The sequence below is a fragment of the Anarhichas minor genome, unplaced genomic scaffold (assembly GCF_050575085.1).
Source record: "Anarhichas minor isolate MPS153535 unplaced genomic scaffold, ASM5057508v1 ptg000071l, whole genome shotgun sequence".
NCBI lineage: Eukaryota > Metazoa > Chordata > Actinopteri > Perciformes > Anarhichadidae > Anarhichas > Anarhichas minor.
The window spans coordinates 1,819,912-1,837,754 of NW_027466517.1; the positions used below are offsets into that span (position 1 = coordinate 1,819,912).

Here is a 17,843-nt window from a genome sequence, read left to right on the forward strand (position 1 = left end):
CAGGGGGCGCTGCAGAGTGTGAAGATGGCCAACGCTGTGGCTTCCTACGACCAGCTGGCCCACCAGGTGGAGGCGCTCCGTAAGGAGAACTCCCACCTGAGGAGGGAGCTGGAAGACAACTCCAACCACCTGTCCAAACTGGAGACCGAGACCACCGGCATGAAGGTCAGTCTGGATGCAACACCATCACCAACAACACCAACCACAGTAACACCACCATCACCAACAACATCAACCACACCAACACTAACAACACCAACCACACCAACACTACCATCAACAACAACACCAACCACAGCAACACCACCATCACCAACAACACCAACCACACCAGCACTACCATCACCGACAACACCAACCACATGAACACTACCATCACCAACAACACCAACCACAGCAACACTACCATCACCAACAACACCAACCACAGCAACACTACCATCACCACCATCACCACCATCACCAACAACACAAACCACAGCAAACTACCATCACCAACAACACCAACCACACCAACACTACCATCACCAACAACATCAACCACACCAACACTACCATCACTAACAACACCAACCACACCAACACTGCCATCACCAACAACACCAACCACATGAACACTACCATCACCAACAACACCAACCACAGCAACACTACCATCACCACCATCACCAACAACACAAACCACAGCAACACTACCATCACCAACAACACCAACCACAGCAACACCACCATCACCAACAACATCAACCACACCAACACTAACAACACCAACCACACCAACACTACCATCACCAACAACACCAACCACAGCAACACCACCATCACCAACAACACCAACCACACCAACACTACCATCACCAACAACATCAAACACACCAACACTACCATCACCAACAACATCAACCACACCAACACTACCATCACTAACAACACCAAACACACCAACACTACCATCACCAACAACACCATGCACAGCAACATTACCATCACCAACAACACCAACCACAGCAACACTACCATCACCACCATCACCAACAACACAAACCACAGCAACACTACCATCACCAACAACACCAACCACAGCAACACCACCATCACCAACAACATCAACCACACCAACACTAACAACACCAACCACACCAACACTACCATCACCAACAACACCAACCACAGCAACACCACCATCACCAACAACACCAACCACAGCAACATTACCATCACCAACAACACCAAACACACCAACACTACCATCACCAACAACATCAACTACATGAACACTACCATCATCAACAACACCAACCACAGCAACACTACCATCACCACCATCACCAACAACACAAACCACAGCAATACTACTATCACCAACAACACCAACCACAGCAACACCACCATCACCAACAACATCAACCACACCAACACTAACAACACCAACCACACTAACACTACCATCACCAACAACACCAACCACAGCAACACCACCATCACCAACAACATCAACCACACCAACACTAACAACACCAACCACACTAACACTACCATCACCAACAACACCAACCACAGCAACACCACTATCACCAACAACACCAACCACAGCAACACTACCATCACCACCATCACCAACAACACAAACCACAACAATACTACTATCACCAACAACACCAACCACAGCAACACCACCATCACCAACAACATCAACCACACCAACACTAACAACACCAACCACACTAACACTACCATCACCAACAACAGAAACACACCAACACTACCATCACCAACAACACCAACCACATGAACACTACCATCACCAACAACACCAACCACAGCAACACTACCATCACCAACAACACCAACCACAGCAGCACTACCATCACCACCATCACCAACAACACAAACCACAGCAACACTACCATCACCAACAACACCAACCACACCAACACTACCATCACCAACAACATCAACCACACCAACACTCCCATCACTAACAACACCAACCACACCAACACTGCCATCACCAACAACACCAACCACATGAACACTACCATCACCAACAACACCAACCACAGCAACACTACCATCACTACCATCACTAACAACATCAACCACACCAACACTACCATCACTAACAACACCAACCACACCAACACTGCCATCACCAACAACACCAACCACATGAACACTACCATCACCAACAACACCAACCACAGCAACACTACCATCACCACCATCACCAACAACACAAACCACAGCAACACTACCATCACCAACCACAGCAGCACTACCATCACCACCATCACCAACCACACCAACACTACCATCAACAACAACACCAACCACATGAACACTACCATCACCAACAACACCAACCACAGCAACACTACCATCACCAACAACACCAACCACAGCAGCACTACCATCACCAACAACACCAACCACAGCAACACTACCATCACCAACAACACCAACCACAGCAGCACTACCATCACCAACACCAACCACATCAACACTACCATCACCAACAACACCAACCACAGCAACACTACCATCACCACCATCACCAACAACACAAACCACAGCAACACTGCTATCACCAACATCAACCACACCAACACTAACAACACCAACCACACCAACACTACCATCACCAACAACAGAAACACACCAACACTACCATCACCAACAACACCAACCACATGAACACTACCATCACCAACAACACCAACCACAGCAACACTACCATCACCAACAACACCAACCACAGCAGCACTACCATCACCACCATCACCAACAACACAAACCACAGCAACACTACCATCACCAACAACACCAACCACACCAACACTACCATCACCAACAACACCAACCACACCAACACTGCCATCACCAACAACACCAACCACATGAACACTACCATCACCAACAACACCAACCACAGCAACACTACCATCACTACCATCACTAACAACATCAACCACACCAACACTACCATCACTAACAACACCAACCACACCAACACTGCCATCACCAACAACACCAACCACATGAACACTACCATCACCAACAACACCAACCACAGCAACACTACCATCACCACCATCACCAACAACACAAACCACAGCAACACTACCATCACCAACCACAGCAGCACTACCATCACCACCATCACCAACCACACCAACACTACCATCACCAACAACACCAACCACATGAACACTACCATCTCCAACAACACCAACCACAGCAACACTACCATCACCAACAACACCAACCACAGCAGCACTACCATCACCAACAACACCAACCACAGCAACACTACCATCACCAACAACACCAACCACAGCAGCACTACCATCACCAACACCAACCACATCAACACTACCATCACCAACAACACCAACCACATCAACACTACCATCACCAACACCACCACAGAGTTAAAGGACCAAACCGCTGGTTTAGTTTTCACAATTTAAATTTCTGCTTCTTTTAAATCATCCATCAGGATTTGTTTCAGTACGCTGTGAAAATGAACTTGTCAAACATAAAATACTTATGAAATGAACTACGTAGACTAAACATCGAGCATGATGCATTATCTGTCTGGAGACACTTTCGTCTCTGAAGCTTGATTGTTGAAGTTTAATTGTTCGAATTGAAGTGAAAGGAAGTCAATCAAAACACTGATGGTTGGTTTAGAATGTCGGCATTAATGGAAGGAAGGCTGCTGCACGTGAGGATTTACAGTCAGGCTGCAACATCAATGATGAAACTGCCAATTATGTTCTTGATTAATTGATCAATCGTTTGGTCTAAAGAATGTTGTAAATTATGTGAAATGTCCATCACAAGCTCTCCAAGGTGACCTTATCTTACCCAAATATGTTGTTTTGTCAAACCAACAGTCCCAAACCCAAAAATATTTAACCATAGGTAAAAGAAAAATGGTAAATAATAATGATTCAGAAGCTGGAACCAAATCATTTTGTTCTTTTTATTTATGGCTTAAAACGATTAATAAAGTCAATAATAATATAGTGAATACAGTGAATTTTCTGTCCACTGACAGACAAACTAAAAAAAAAAGACAGAAAAGAAGAAAGTGAGTTATTTTAACTTTAGATGAATAATTAGTTTCTTTGTTTTTCTTTTCATAAAAATAAATTAAAAAACACTCTTTTGTAAACTGTTTAACTCACTGGGGAAAAATCTCTATTTTAGAGACATTTTAACTCACTTCCTCTTCAAAAATTTTAATTTAACGTCTCAAATGACAACCTGAAACTCTGGGCTGAATCTAAAATGAACCACATGCACCACAGCAGGCCAGAAAGAGAGAAACCTGTGAAATCCGGCTAAGACCCAAAGCCTGCTGCAACATAAATCCCATCAGCTGCACACACACATGCACATGCACACATCGATGCAACTACACACACTCACACTCACATGTCCAGATGCGGCCAGCAGCTGGATTATCAGACTGAGCTCAGCTGGTTTTATCAGAATCAGGACGTCCGACACACAAACAGCATCCGACTGGACATGATTCACCTGCAGCAGGTGAGTCTGCAGGAGGACCAGCAACATTTTTGATCTTCGACGTCCGTCTGCAGAGTTCAGATCAGGACCTCGTCCAGACATGAAGGAATAACTTTGTTGATCTCTGGGATGAAGTGAGATTATATCGGCTGCTCCTGGATTTGACCTGTTTTATGGGATTTTTATCTTTTATGGAATCTATCTTTTTTTTCTGACTACGTTCTTTTTGCTGTTTTGATGATTTTATTGCTGTTGCAATAAGAGTGAAAAAGAACCAGAGGAGATTTTGTATTTGAGATTTAACTCGCAACAGTCAGAGAAAACACTGCAGGACTGAAAAAGGTGTTTGGTGTGCAGAAAGACAACAATGGATGTGTCCTCAGAATTGTTTCTGGGAATTAAGAGCTTTTAATGTCCTCAGGAGGAGTTATACATTCCACAAGTACAGACATTCCACATGGTGGGTTTTTAAACACCGATTCTGATATTCTTCATTGTTGCAAACCTTAAAATGTGACTGTTCTTATGCAAAATAATGAAGTTGAATTAAAATGCAAAGGAGGAATTTAGTATTTACTCTTGACAGTGAGGAGAGTTCTCTGAAATGTTAAACAGTTGAATTAAATAATATATTTTCTTTATTTTTTATTTTGGTATGTAGTTGTAGGCGGGTGTAGTTGAGCTGGAGGACACATACCTCAGTATTTGGATCTTGTTCCCTCCTTCTTACAGGAGGGACTCTGGTCTCCCTCATTGTTTCTGCCAACTTGACTGAACGAAGCAGCTCTTCTCTTTCTAGTTTCTGTCCTCTTTCTTTATAAAGCACAATCATACGTCTTTCCTTTTACTTTATGCAAAAGATTTGCTTCACGTTCTGCATGAACTCACCTTGAAAACTGGTCTGTTATCTGGGACCACCTTGGGAGACCTCGTCCAGGATCCCCCAACAACAACAGGTCCCAGTGTTACTACGGCACATAGATCCCTCCACTACGGCACATTTTCACACACACAAGGGATTCAAGGTTTCAAAGAAATAAGCACTGTGTCGGTATCTGAGTATTAGGAGCTTTCCTGTCTGTTGATCTGAGGTTGTTCCTCCTTTTGTGATGCAGGAGGTGTTGAAGCAGCTGCAGAGCAAACTGGAACAGGAGGCAGGAACACTGGCCTCGTCCGGGAGGAGCGACGTGCTGGACCAACTGAAAGGTCGGTATCAGTTTCATGATATTCATCTTCTCACGTGAACCAGAACAAAGGAGTTTCACAAAAATCTTGTAATGTTCCTTTAACGTCTCCGCTCAGTAACAATAGATGAACGTGATTCTGATTCTGCCCGACTCTTCTGTTTTTTTCCGAGGCTCCGGTGGGACCAATCGTCATTCACAGAGAAATGAATTGACTCAATCAGCTAACCTGATTGGCTGCAGCTTACTCTGCCTCGTTATGACTCAATCCAATTACAACTAATTCATGTCAATTAGTTTGTCGGGACTGCAAATCCAATTAACTCCAGCTGAGATCAACAGCAGATGTGATTATAGGATTAGGTCCAATTCTGTGTCGGAGATGAAATAGGTGTAAGGGAGGAAGGAAGAAAGCAGGGAAAGGTAAGAAGGAAGGAAGCAAATGAAAGGAATGAAGGTAGAAGGAAAGGAAATGAAAGCAGGAGAATAGGAAGAAGGACAGTAGGCTGGAAGGGAGGGATGAAAGAAAAGAAGGATGGAACAAGGAAAGCAAAGAAGTAAAGCATGGAAGGAAATTAATGAAGGAGAAGAGGAAGAAGGACAGGAGGAAAGTCCAAGGAAAGTAAAGAAATAAAGGATTTCTGTTTGCGTGATTGATTGACTGATTATTGATCCTCTTCCCCCCTTAGAGCTCCACATGGACCTCACCAATTACTACGAACTCAAGCACCAGCCTCACAACCTGAGGCTGCTGACGGACAGCCTGGGAGGGGCGGAGTTCGATGACCGGAGTCCGCTCCGAGCCCCATCCCGCCTGAGCGCAGTGTCCGGCGGAGAGGCGGGCTCCATCCTGCTGCCTCATCACTTCCTGGACGGGGCGCCGCCCAAAACAGCTGTGATCAGTGGGGCGGATGGACGAATGAGCGACCACCACCAAGAGGAGCTGTACAAGGAGAGGTGAGAGGATTCTTGTAGTTCTCCTGGAGATCATGGAGATGTTGGTCAAACCATCTTTCTATTTTTTTTTTTTTTTTCAGAGTTAGATGTCTGCTAAGGCACTGCAGATATTCTCCACATAATGAATCCTGAACTGAGCTTTTCTACACTACCAAATAAAAGCCATATAATTAGAATCTTTTTCAAAAAGATCTGTTTCATTGAAAGATGCTCAATTTTATTATCATTATAGTATGTAAGATACGAAAACATTCCCATCCGTGGATGAAGATTTAAAAGAAAGAAGAGGGAAAAATACATGTGTGCAAATATATATATAACTTGTAGGAAAAAGGTTAAATATGAATTATAATATATTTTACCTCTGTTCTTTGGCTTTTGAATGTACTTAATTTTGCCACTGCTAAATGTTTGTTTATTCGTTTTTGCATTACTCGTCCATCTGATCTTCTCCCGGGTTTATACATGTTTTTGGTCACCTCGTTGTTTTAAATGTGAAATCAAATTTGATAAACATGACAATGAAACTTAAATATATATAAAATAAAATGGTGATAATAACATATATAACATATTACTAATAATGAAAAGAAAATATAGAATAAATACAAAACACACACACACATCCATACGGAGGCTAAACTTGTGTTTAAATGTTGAGAAAACATTCCGACTTCGTCCTGTGTGTGGATGGAGCTCATATCATCTTTGTAGCTCCACATGTCACCGAGCAGTGGCCTCTTATCCCTCTCTGTTGGCGTGACGTGTGTTTTCGTGGCCCACGAGCCGGCGCGTTGAGCGTTAACACTCCTGACGCTACAGCGCTACCTGTCTGTAGGAACCTCCTGCTGGGGGAGATCGACCGGGAGGAGAGGGAGCGCTGCTGGTACTTCAGCCAGCTGGAGGAGTTGTCACAGAGACTGGCTCATCTGCCTCGCATCGACACGGTGAGAACACATACACATGCACACACACACACACACACACACACACACACAAACCCCCACATGCACACAGCGTATGGAAAGTAATCAAGTTAATTTACTCAAGTACTGTACAACTTTGAGTATTTCCATTTTCCGTTACATTGTATTTCTACTCGACTATATCAGAGGGATGCTTTTTACATTTATCTAATAACTTGAGTTACTTTACAGATGAATAAGACAAAATATTATCAACAAATAAACTAAGATATATTATTTCCAGTTAGTGAGATACAACTTCATTGATTCGTGGGGAAATTCACAAACTACCTGGCAGTATATGAAGCCATTAAAATCAGCTCCACTTATACCAGCTGCGACATTAAAGTGACACATTAATGCATCAATAAATATAATACAATATTATAATATTTAATAATCTGAAATGGGCCATTCTGCACAAAGAGTACTTTTACTTTTGGTACTTCAAGTACATTTTCACACAAATACCTTTGTAAGCATTTTTTATTTAACTTTTATTTCTAGGCTGTGGAGTTACAACTTTTACTTAAGTAAAAGATTGGAGTAGTTTTTCCACGAATCATTTATATGTTGATTATATTTTGTATTATTAATCTAAATCTGTAAAGCAACTCAAGTTGTTGAATAAATGTAGTGGAGTAAAAAGTACAATATTTATAAAGTATAAAGTAGCAGCAAAAAGAAATAATCACGTACAAGAACCTTAAAAATGTTCTTAAGTACAAGTACTTTCTTGGGACAACAGCTGCAAGTAATGATAACTGTATTTACATTATCGATTCCTCAGTGTCAGAATATGTAGTTCTCCGTTTCTCAGAGTCCAACGTGACGTCATACGTTGTGTTTTGTTTGACCAACTGTCCAAAATATATACAAATATTCAGTTTACTGAGAAATAAAACACTGAAGAGACTGGAACAAGAGAATTGATGTTTAGTTTGATGAATTACTTAAATAATGAATCAATCAACAAACTTGTTGGTGATTATGTTTATTTTGTTTGACTGACTGTTGCTCTGAACGAGAAGTCAACGACTGTGCCATATTTGGTCAGAATAAAAATCTGATCACAAATATGTCGCTGTAGTTTTCTCTGCAGATGGATATGATCAGGCAGCAGCTGGAGTTTGAAGGCCAGCGGGTTCGATCTGTGATGGAGGAACGTTTCGGCACCAGCGACGAGATGGTTCAGAGGACACAGGTGAGGCCGAGGCTGCTGATTGGACGGGGATTTGCACCTTCAGCCACAGCAGATTATGTCATCAAATTATTTTTATTTACAAAAGATTCAAAATCTAAATTAATTTAAATTAGTTTTGATTAAATTACATAGTTGAATAGTTGACGGGAGACAGCTGGTTAATGGAAACACAGCACATCTGGACGTGTCTGAACCGTGTCTGAACCGTGTGTGTGTGTGTGTGTTGCAGATGCGTGTCGCTCGTCTGGAGCAGCTGGAGAAAGAGCTGCAGGAGGCCCGAGGGAATCAAGAGACCCAGTTACAGGTAAGACATACACACAATACACACACACTACACACTCAAACAGATGGAGCACACAAACAGACATCCACACATGCATAACGGCATACAGTGAATCTGGTAAATATAGCGGGTTCATAAATGTTCTATTCTGGGCTTCAAAACATTTTCAGAAGTGACCCGACGCTAAAGCAAGGCCGTTGAGAGATCAGTCTTTTAGTTTCAGGTATCTTTGACTTGTTTGGATCTTAAGGTGGTCTTTATAGATGTGCTTCAAGTGTTACGTCAGCTAAAGGTGGAGACACACAATCTCCAAATCTGATTCGTCTGGACTGGTTGGACTGTACTAGTCTGGGTCAGCTGGAACCGATAAAGTAATGTAGTGTGTGATATGGAAAGAGTCTCATCTGAAATCTTTCATTTCACTAAGGGAGACGTACCTGTTGAATTTTCCTGTGGCACTTTCTGATATGACGTGATGTAAACTTATGGCTGAAACATGTTCAGGGGTTGATCCAGAAACACCAACACGCATATACATTTATATGTATGGATTTTGAGCATATTGTAATCCAGACGATGATAGGATAAACCAAACAGCTTTCTTGATGTTCGAATCTGCTACTTTGGGATTCCCTGCGACCTACGATTTATCCAGAACACCATTCTTTGCTTTAACATGTATCTTCAGAGAGCCTTAACTCCGACATTGCGCACCAGTTCACCCTTGCATCTCAAGCAGGCGGCAACCTCCGGTTCTGCCAAGTGAAGCCGATGCGGACGTGTCTTAAGACTTGTATTTTCTCTACTGACCATCAGGGGAGACTCCTCTGGTTGCAAAAGGAAGTTTGTATGGAAGTCTATGAGAAAATGATTCTACTTCTCACTTGATTTATTATCTCAATAAACAATGTAAACATGAGTTTATGGTCTCAATGTCTAGTTTCAAGTCTTCTTCAATACAGCATGATGTTCATTTAGTAAATTATGGTACATTTAGAGTCAAATAGACCATAAAGCAGGGTATGCTTTAGGGCGGGCTTACTGTGATTGACAGGTTGCTGCCGCTACCGAGCCGTATCTGGCCTCACTACGTCATGCCTCCGCATTCCAAATATGGTAACTTCTGTTCATTGTTTGCAAAAAAGCCCAACAGGCGACGGCCTTATACTGAGATGGCGACGGCAGAATCGCCGAACTCGAAGGCTTACTAACGGCAGTCCACAAACCAATGGTGGACGTCACAATGACTACGTCCGCTTCACATACACAGTCTGTGGTCTCAACTTGTTCTCAGTGGTTCACTGCAGCAGTCGTTCCCAGTCTAACTCCACCTGAGTCAGCGACACCGAGCCATCTAAAGCCCAGACCCAGAAACCCGGGTACAGAGGCTCAGTGAAAGTAAAGTTGAAGGTGTGAAGGTGGACCATGGTGTTCTGAGAGATGCAGTAGAATGACAGAGAGCCTGCAGACCAGTTCAGGTAAACCCCGACTCTGTGGGTGAAGGGTCGGGGTGAGGAGGACCTGAATCTCTTGTTATGGTGGCACGGTGTATAGCTTCCCTCCGAACACTCCAGGCTCCAGGACCGCTCGCCGTGTCCCAGCAGACAGCTCACTGTGTCTCCGTTTCTGGAGATGCTGTTGTAGGTGACGCCGATGTCTGCACCGCCGCTCCATTCCACCTCCCAGTACACCGAGTCCAGCAGCCCCTCCCTGCACAGGACTTGAGGGCAGTGCTTAAACCGGTCCGGATGCTCCGAGGGCTGGTGGTCCGACCATACTCGAGTCGCCCTCCTGTTGCAGTCGGTCAGATGGAGCTCTGAGTTGGCAGTGTTGGGATCCAAGGTCAAATAACAGGCAACTGATGGACGAAACAAGGAACAAGATTAGTTGATTCAGCAATTCATGTTGGTAATCTGGTTCCTGCTGCCTTTCTTTGTTTCATATGATAAATTGAATCCCTTCAGGTTTTTAGACCATTGGCCAGATTGAACAAACTATTTGATGTTGGAAATTTGATTAAAACTGTTCATATTTTATAGACAAAATGTGTCAAAAAATAATTGATTTATTAGGTCTTATCACTGACGAGTAACCAACCAGAATAGTTGGTAGTTGTTGCTGCTAACAGAGATTTTGGCCAATTATCTTCAGATCAACAAATAATCTTCACATCATCTCAAGATGACTAATTGTGTTTTAGTTGTGCTCATACTTTACTTTTTAAAGCTGGTCTTTTAAGGTAACGTTTTAAATATCACGTTTGCAGGAACATAATGTCATGTAAAAAGTTGCAGAAAGATATAAAATCTATGTGAGCTTACAGTTTTTCACCAACCACGAGTCTCTTCCCGGCTGAGCCCTACAAGAACAGAAATAACCACGACATCATACGCTGAGCATTTCAGAACAAAGTGTTGGCTTTGGCTTCCTGAGGTTTACTCACCTCATGTTGTCTTTGTTTGGGTTTCTCAGACTAAAGAGATTGATCCCAGAGGACAAAGGCTCACAGAGAAGAGTCTGTGAATCCTTCATTTGTTGTTGTTGTTGTTTTTCTTCTTCTTCTTTCTCTTCTTCTTCTTTCTCTTCCTCTTCTTTTTGCTCTTCCTCTTCCTCTTGTTTGTTGTTTATCCTCTCGTCTTCTGCTGACACCTCAGAGTTGTCACTCCCGTCTTCACTCTCACTTCTCTGCTCGGCTGTAGAATTGATGTGTTGTAATGCGTGTTACACAATGTGAAATAATGAGGCAACATTTTCTGATGAAGCCATACATCTGTTTGAATACAACCCAGACAAAAAATGTTGATATCGGACAATTCGACAATTTATAGCATTATGGAGCAATGTTTTTGTGACTGGGTTCCAGGTTTGTTTGTTGTTATTCATACGTGTGAGCAGCCCGCTCTCACAGAAATACGTGAAATGACCACATCCTCTTAACAGAGCAGTAAATGCATCCGCGTGAATGTGCAACGCTCATAGCTAGGGACATAGTACTAACAGTGAGAAAGACTATACAGGAACTTTTAACCAGGAGAACGGTGTTTTCTTGTCCCAAAGTGTTTAGTTATTGTGAAGTTCCGTGTATGATGTTTTTACGAATTTTACTTATTTTACATACTTATTTTAAGGCCAACCATGATGTTTTTCATAAACCTAACTAAGTGGTTGGTTTCCTAAACCTAAGATAACGTACTTAGTTTCAGCCCAACCATAACATTTTTCCTAAGTTGTTTTGTTGCTAATACTAACATTCAATTGTTTCCGTGGTGGTGGCACGTCATTTTACACATTACGTGCCACCACCACGTTTTGGCTGTTAACAGGTTGTTGTCATTTCACGGGTTTCTGTCCGATTACATTGCAGTGTGCGGTTACGTGATCCACAGTCCTGTTAATGGCTTCCCACTATTCTCTTTATCTGCAAGTCAAGGAAATGCACCAAGAAATGCAGTCGAACTGCGTCTTATTCATTCATTTTTCAGGTGTCGGAACTGGCTACGTCAGACTATTTTTGTATTTGTATGTATGTGCTTCACCCAAGACCTGACTCTTATCTTCATCCTTTCTTTATAATCACTTGTTTGATTTACGAAAAAATGTCCTCATGAACTCCGATTTTTACAAATCGGGATTCAAAGGTTTAAAGTTTAACAGTTGTAGGTTAACAGTGAAAAAGGTGGAGCCTACCTGCCTGTGATATAGGAATTGTCCCATCAGTTTCTTGTGTTTCAGAATGACTTGTCGTTGTCTCACCAGAGACAGTTATATCCACTTCACTGTCCTCTTTATTCGTTCTGTCTTTCATGTTGTCGTGGATTTTCTGGGTATCAACCGTCTCTTCGTTCTGCTCCGAGAGGTTTCCCCTAAAACCAGCGTCCATTTGTTCATCACTCGTCTCTGAAGATGTCTTTTCAACTTCCTGAATGTTCTCTGCCTTTTGGGAAATCTTTTGGTCTCTTCTAAACAAAGTCTGTATAAAGGGTTCATCCGTCCTTTTAGCGTTCATCTTGAAGGTGTTGGATGAGTCTGGCTTCGCAGTGGCATCCCTGTTGTCTCTCTCCTTTGAAAGACCGATTCTGAAGACGTTAGACAAGTCGTCTAGAAAGCTCAGGCGGTTGATCGTCTTCTCTGCTGACTGGCTGGTTTTAGGATCTACGGACTTTGTTTGTTTGGACGAGCTGAAGATGCTGGTCACATCTTCTTTAAGCTGGCTGAGGTCCTCTTTCAGGAGGTTGAGCGTGCTGGTGGCAGGTTTATTGTCTGCCTGCCTTGATGGGCTTGTGTCTCTCTCCTTGAACACCTTCAACACTTCTTCCTTCAACTGGCTAAAGTCCTCTTTTATGTAGCTTGTAACCCTCTGACTCGCCTTTAGAAGGTCTGTCGTCCTCATGTTTCTGTCTGTTTGATCTTCTGGGTCACAGTCATTGGTTGCCTCATCCTCTTGGATGTGTATTTCAGGCAGTTTCTGGTCATTTTCCTGTGAAGGTTCCTCAACAAGACAACTTTGTTTGTTTGTATTGGTGGACAGTTCAGAGAGCCCCTGTATTATCAGATACATGTGGAAGGAAGGAGATTTAGTAACAAGCAATGATTGTTCACTGTGAAATGGTTTGTCTAGAAATTATCTTCCATTCATAATCATAAATGCTATTTGTTGACTCTGTTGTTAGAGAGTGGTGACCTCTGACCTTGACCATGAAGCAGGTTACTTAATGAGATAAACCAGTTCTTTCTTTTAGGCTAGTTGGAACATGTAATGTAAAAATGTAAAACAAAAATAAATGTATTAACAGAGATCTGCATAAATCGAATTACACCAAAAATCGTTAGCAGTTTAATACATATTATTGAGGCACATTGGAGATTAGTTTGGCTGTTAAAGTTGTTGGATTACAGTTGAACACGTAACTGCATATCAGAAGCATTTAAATAGAACAAACATTGGGCAGTGGGAGAAAGTTCAGTTGGAGAGCTATAGATCGTGATTTTCAGGTACTTCCTTTCAAATTCTATGATACTTTATACTTCCACCTTACTACAATTCAGGAATGTAGGTGGGAAGTAACTAAGTACATTTACTCAAGTACTCTGCTAAAGTACAATTTTTGAGGTACTTGTACTTTACCTGAGTATATCTAATTTTCTCTATACTTCTACTCCACGACATCTCAGAGGCAAATATTTTATATTTTACTCATGCTAGATTTATTATGATGATTAAAAACAAGTTATTTGTCTGTTCCGTGAGAGTGGTGACCTCTGACCATGGCCTTGAATAATATTAATAAATAAGCTAAACCAGAATCCTTTGTTTTTGGCTTTGAGACAAGTTATTACAGGTGTGACGTAAGATAGGGCTCAAATAGACAGCAACAATGTTCGTGAAAGATAATAACAATATTCAGATTTTCTACTTAAATTGTCTTTGACGAGCTCTTGCCCCTTACACTACCAATTTAAGTAAGATAAATGATTTATGCTCAAATAAGGGTCAACATGTTAGAATTGTCATTGTGAGCATGTTAACATGTTAGCATTTAGCTCAAAGCTCTATTGTGTGTAAGTGCAGCCTCACAGAGCTGCTAGCATGACTGCTGATTAATCCTGTTCAGTTCATCAAATGTAAACAGCAGAATTCCCATAATGCAATGCCACATTTTCAAACTACTCATCTAGTCCGACTAACAGTCCAAAACCCAATAGAAATTCTTATAATTTATTCATATGAAACGGTGACAAGCCGGAAATCTTTCTTAAAGCTAGATCATCGTAGATCATCTGTATAATGACTTAAACATTGTTATAACATTGCAACTGTCACACGATTTGTTTTGTACACTCGGGATTAAAGTTACACCTACTCTGAACTCTCTACACCTCTCAGTACATGCTCAGGCTCGTTTCAAGTTTTTCTGATAATCTGGATCAACCAGAGCATCTCAGTCGGATACTTACAGCTGCTTCAGTCTCCATGTTTCTGTCAGATTCTTCAGTGGAAAACACAACAAGTCCAAAAATCCAGATTTAGTGTCCTCAGTCTGAGTTGTTGTGGCTGTAATCTCTGTCTGTCTCTCTCTCTCTGCGGTTGAAAGGGACGGCCGGCATTCTGTCATTCAGCTGAACATGTTTCTGGTTCGACCAGTTTGTCTCCATATTTCACTTCGACAGCTCAGCTTCTAATTGGCTGATGAGTGCAGGAATTTGGGTTGTTTCTCTCTGGGTGTTAATGTTTTAAAAATAAAAAAAACTGCTGCTCATCACTTCTTTCAAGGGTTAGCAGCCGTTTTAGGTTGAGTTTTAATATAATTTGGTTAAAGTTTGTTTTTAGGTTGTTTTTTTCAGGGTTTCACTGAGCCATCATAGTTTTTATATTATCATATACAACTATAAAACTACAAGTTTAAGGCTCTAAAGGTCAGGAATAAATGTTGTACAAGTAATGTTGTAGTGGATACATATTGTAATGAATCTCTTTAAACATAATTGACATTTAATGAAGAAAAGGTTAAAACATGTTGGTAAAAGCTGCAATAACAGATTTATTTCACCTGATAAATAGTTGATGCTAATCAGCTGAATGCATCCAAGCGGCTGAAATTCACAAAATATGATGTTGACTTCCTCTGGTCTAATCATCACTTGTTAATCTGGGACAGTTCAACTTTTTCAGATCTGTCAAATAAGAGGTGAAGCAACTGAAACAGTTGAATCAGTAAACTGGGTGGTGGGGAGGGGCGAAGTCTGACTTCTTGAATTATGAATTATCTCGGCTGTGCTTTAGCAGGTTGAACTCAATGTGACCTTTGACATACAAAACCAAATTATGAAAAACATCTTTTTACAGTTTCAAATCATTTTAATGGTGAGAACATTTACTTTATAAAAGGAATAATAAATGAATAATACAAATTTAAAGTATTTATACCAAATCACACTTTTATAACCCAGTCACAAAAAGCGTTACAGTAAGAAGCAACGTTAAAAAAATTATTAATTGAAAACCTTAAAAAGTTTGAAAACAATACCTATTTTGGAGATTTTCTTGACTGGGAAAATAAACAAAGATCTGCACTTTTACTCCACTATATTATCTGATAACTTTACTTATACAAAATATAATTTGACTAATAAATTATGATATATTATTCAAGGGTAGGCTACCCAGCCTTATATAAGGTCATTAAAATGAGTTTTTTGCAGTTGCAACATTAAAGCGATGAACACAACAGTGCCTCAATAATTATAATCCAATAATATGATAGATATTATTCAGAAATGGACCATTCTGCATGACTATTACTATTACTTTTTGTACTTTAAGTATATTTTGATGCTAATGCTTTTGTACTGAAGTGACATTTTGAATGCAGGACTTGTAAAAGAGAAATTCTACACAGTGGTATTAGTACTTTTAATAAAAGATCTAAGTACTTCTTCCACTGAAACACAATACAATATAAAGCCATGAATAATGAACAATAGTTGGAATGAAATAGATCAAGAATAGAACTTTTGATTTAACATGCAGACAATAATAATAAACTACTTGCGTGATTTTATATGGACTCATGAGTCTGAATTAAAAGTTGAATATATTGGCTTGGACTTTATAAAGAACAATTATTTGATTAAGTTATCAATAGAAAATTCATTGGTAATAATTCTGATAATCAAGTAAGTATTTTTAATCATTTTTCAAGGAAGGCTTTCTTTGACTTTTGTAACAGTACACTGTAATATTATAGAGATTAATGGATAAAGTATTCAGCAGAATAATCAATATTAACATAGTTGTTCGTGGAACCAGCGGCTGTAAAAAACTAAATAATTCAATATTAACCCAGAATATCTCCCAAACTGTAATTTGTACTTATTATCTCGTATGTTCTTCACATGAAGGTTCTGGTTCAGAAGAACCTGAAGAACATGATTAAACATTGAACATGTAGACGACCCTCTTCCCCCTCTTCCCCCTCCCCCTCCTCCCCTCCTCCTCCTCCTCCTCCTCCTCCTCCTCCTCCTCCTCCTCCTCCTCCTCCTCCTCCTTGCTCTGTCGCTCTCCACCTCGGCTCGTCGCTAAGCAGAGAAACCAGGTCTCAGAGCTGAGCTTTGATTGGCTGTTGCCAGGCTGCAGGGTTGGCACGGAGCGAGAGTGTCTGAGATAAAGAGAGCGAGGCGGTTCGTCCTTTCTGCTGCTCTGCTTCCCTGTGAGAATACCAACGAGGCAGCAGAGGGATGGAAACGTCAAAGAGACGAGCCGACACTATTTTATTCTTACAGGCTCAGTTCATCCAGATTGCACAGTCTGGTTTGAGCTGCTCACAGTGTTGAAAGAACATTTATTCAACAATTCTTTCAGAGACGGAGACCTGTCAATCTGGATGATTCGCACAACTCACTGGAGACAGATTTTCATTGGCACTATTTCTATTTGAAGGTATTATAAGCGTGGAAAACAGACCCAAACTCCAGCGTGCAAGTTTTAAGTTAAGAAAAAGGAAACGAAAGAACAGACTGGGTCAGAACTGGTCCAAAATAGACCTGTAGAAAAAGCTTTTAGGCGGTTTCAGCACCCAGAATCAAACTAGTGCGCTCATTTAAATCCCTTCTCTCCTTTGTTTCATGGTTAGTGACAAACAGATTCAAATTAGATCAGAATCGAGGAAGGAGCTCTTTGTATTTCCTGAAAATATTTAGAGGCGGAGAAAAATAAG

At 41.1% G+C, this 17,843-nt stretch overlaps 1 protein-coding gene across 1 annotated transcript in view; it reads left to right on the forward strand.

The window, feature by feature from the left end:
- The window catches only part of apc2 (APC regulator of WNT signaling pathway 2), a 34,155-nt gene continuing 16,312 nt past the window's right edge, over positions 1–17,843 (forward strand). Inside the window, exons 1-6 of the mRNA XM_076079220.1 lie at positions 1–165; positions 5,652–5,742; positions 6,410–6,677; positions 7,516–7,624; positions 8,733–8,846; positions 9,076–9,150. Of these exons, the coding sequence (XP_075935335.1) occupies positions 25–165; positions 5,652–5,742; positions 6,410–6,677; positions 7,516–7,624; positions 8,733–8,846; positions 9,076–9,150 (798 nt within the window). The 5' untranslated portion in view covers positions 1–24. The remainder of the gene's footprint in view (positions 166–5,651; positions 5,743–6,409; positions 6,678–7,515; positions 7,625–8,732; positions 8,847–9,075; positions 9,151–17,843) is intronic.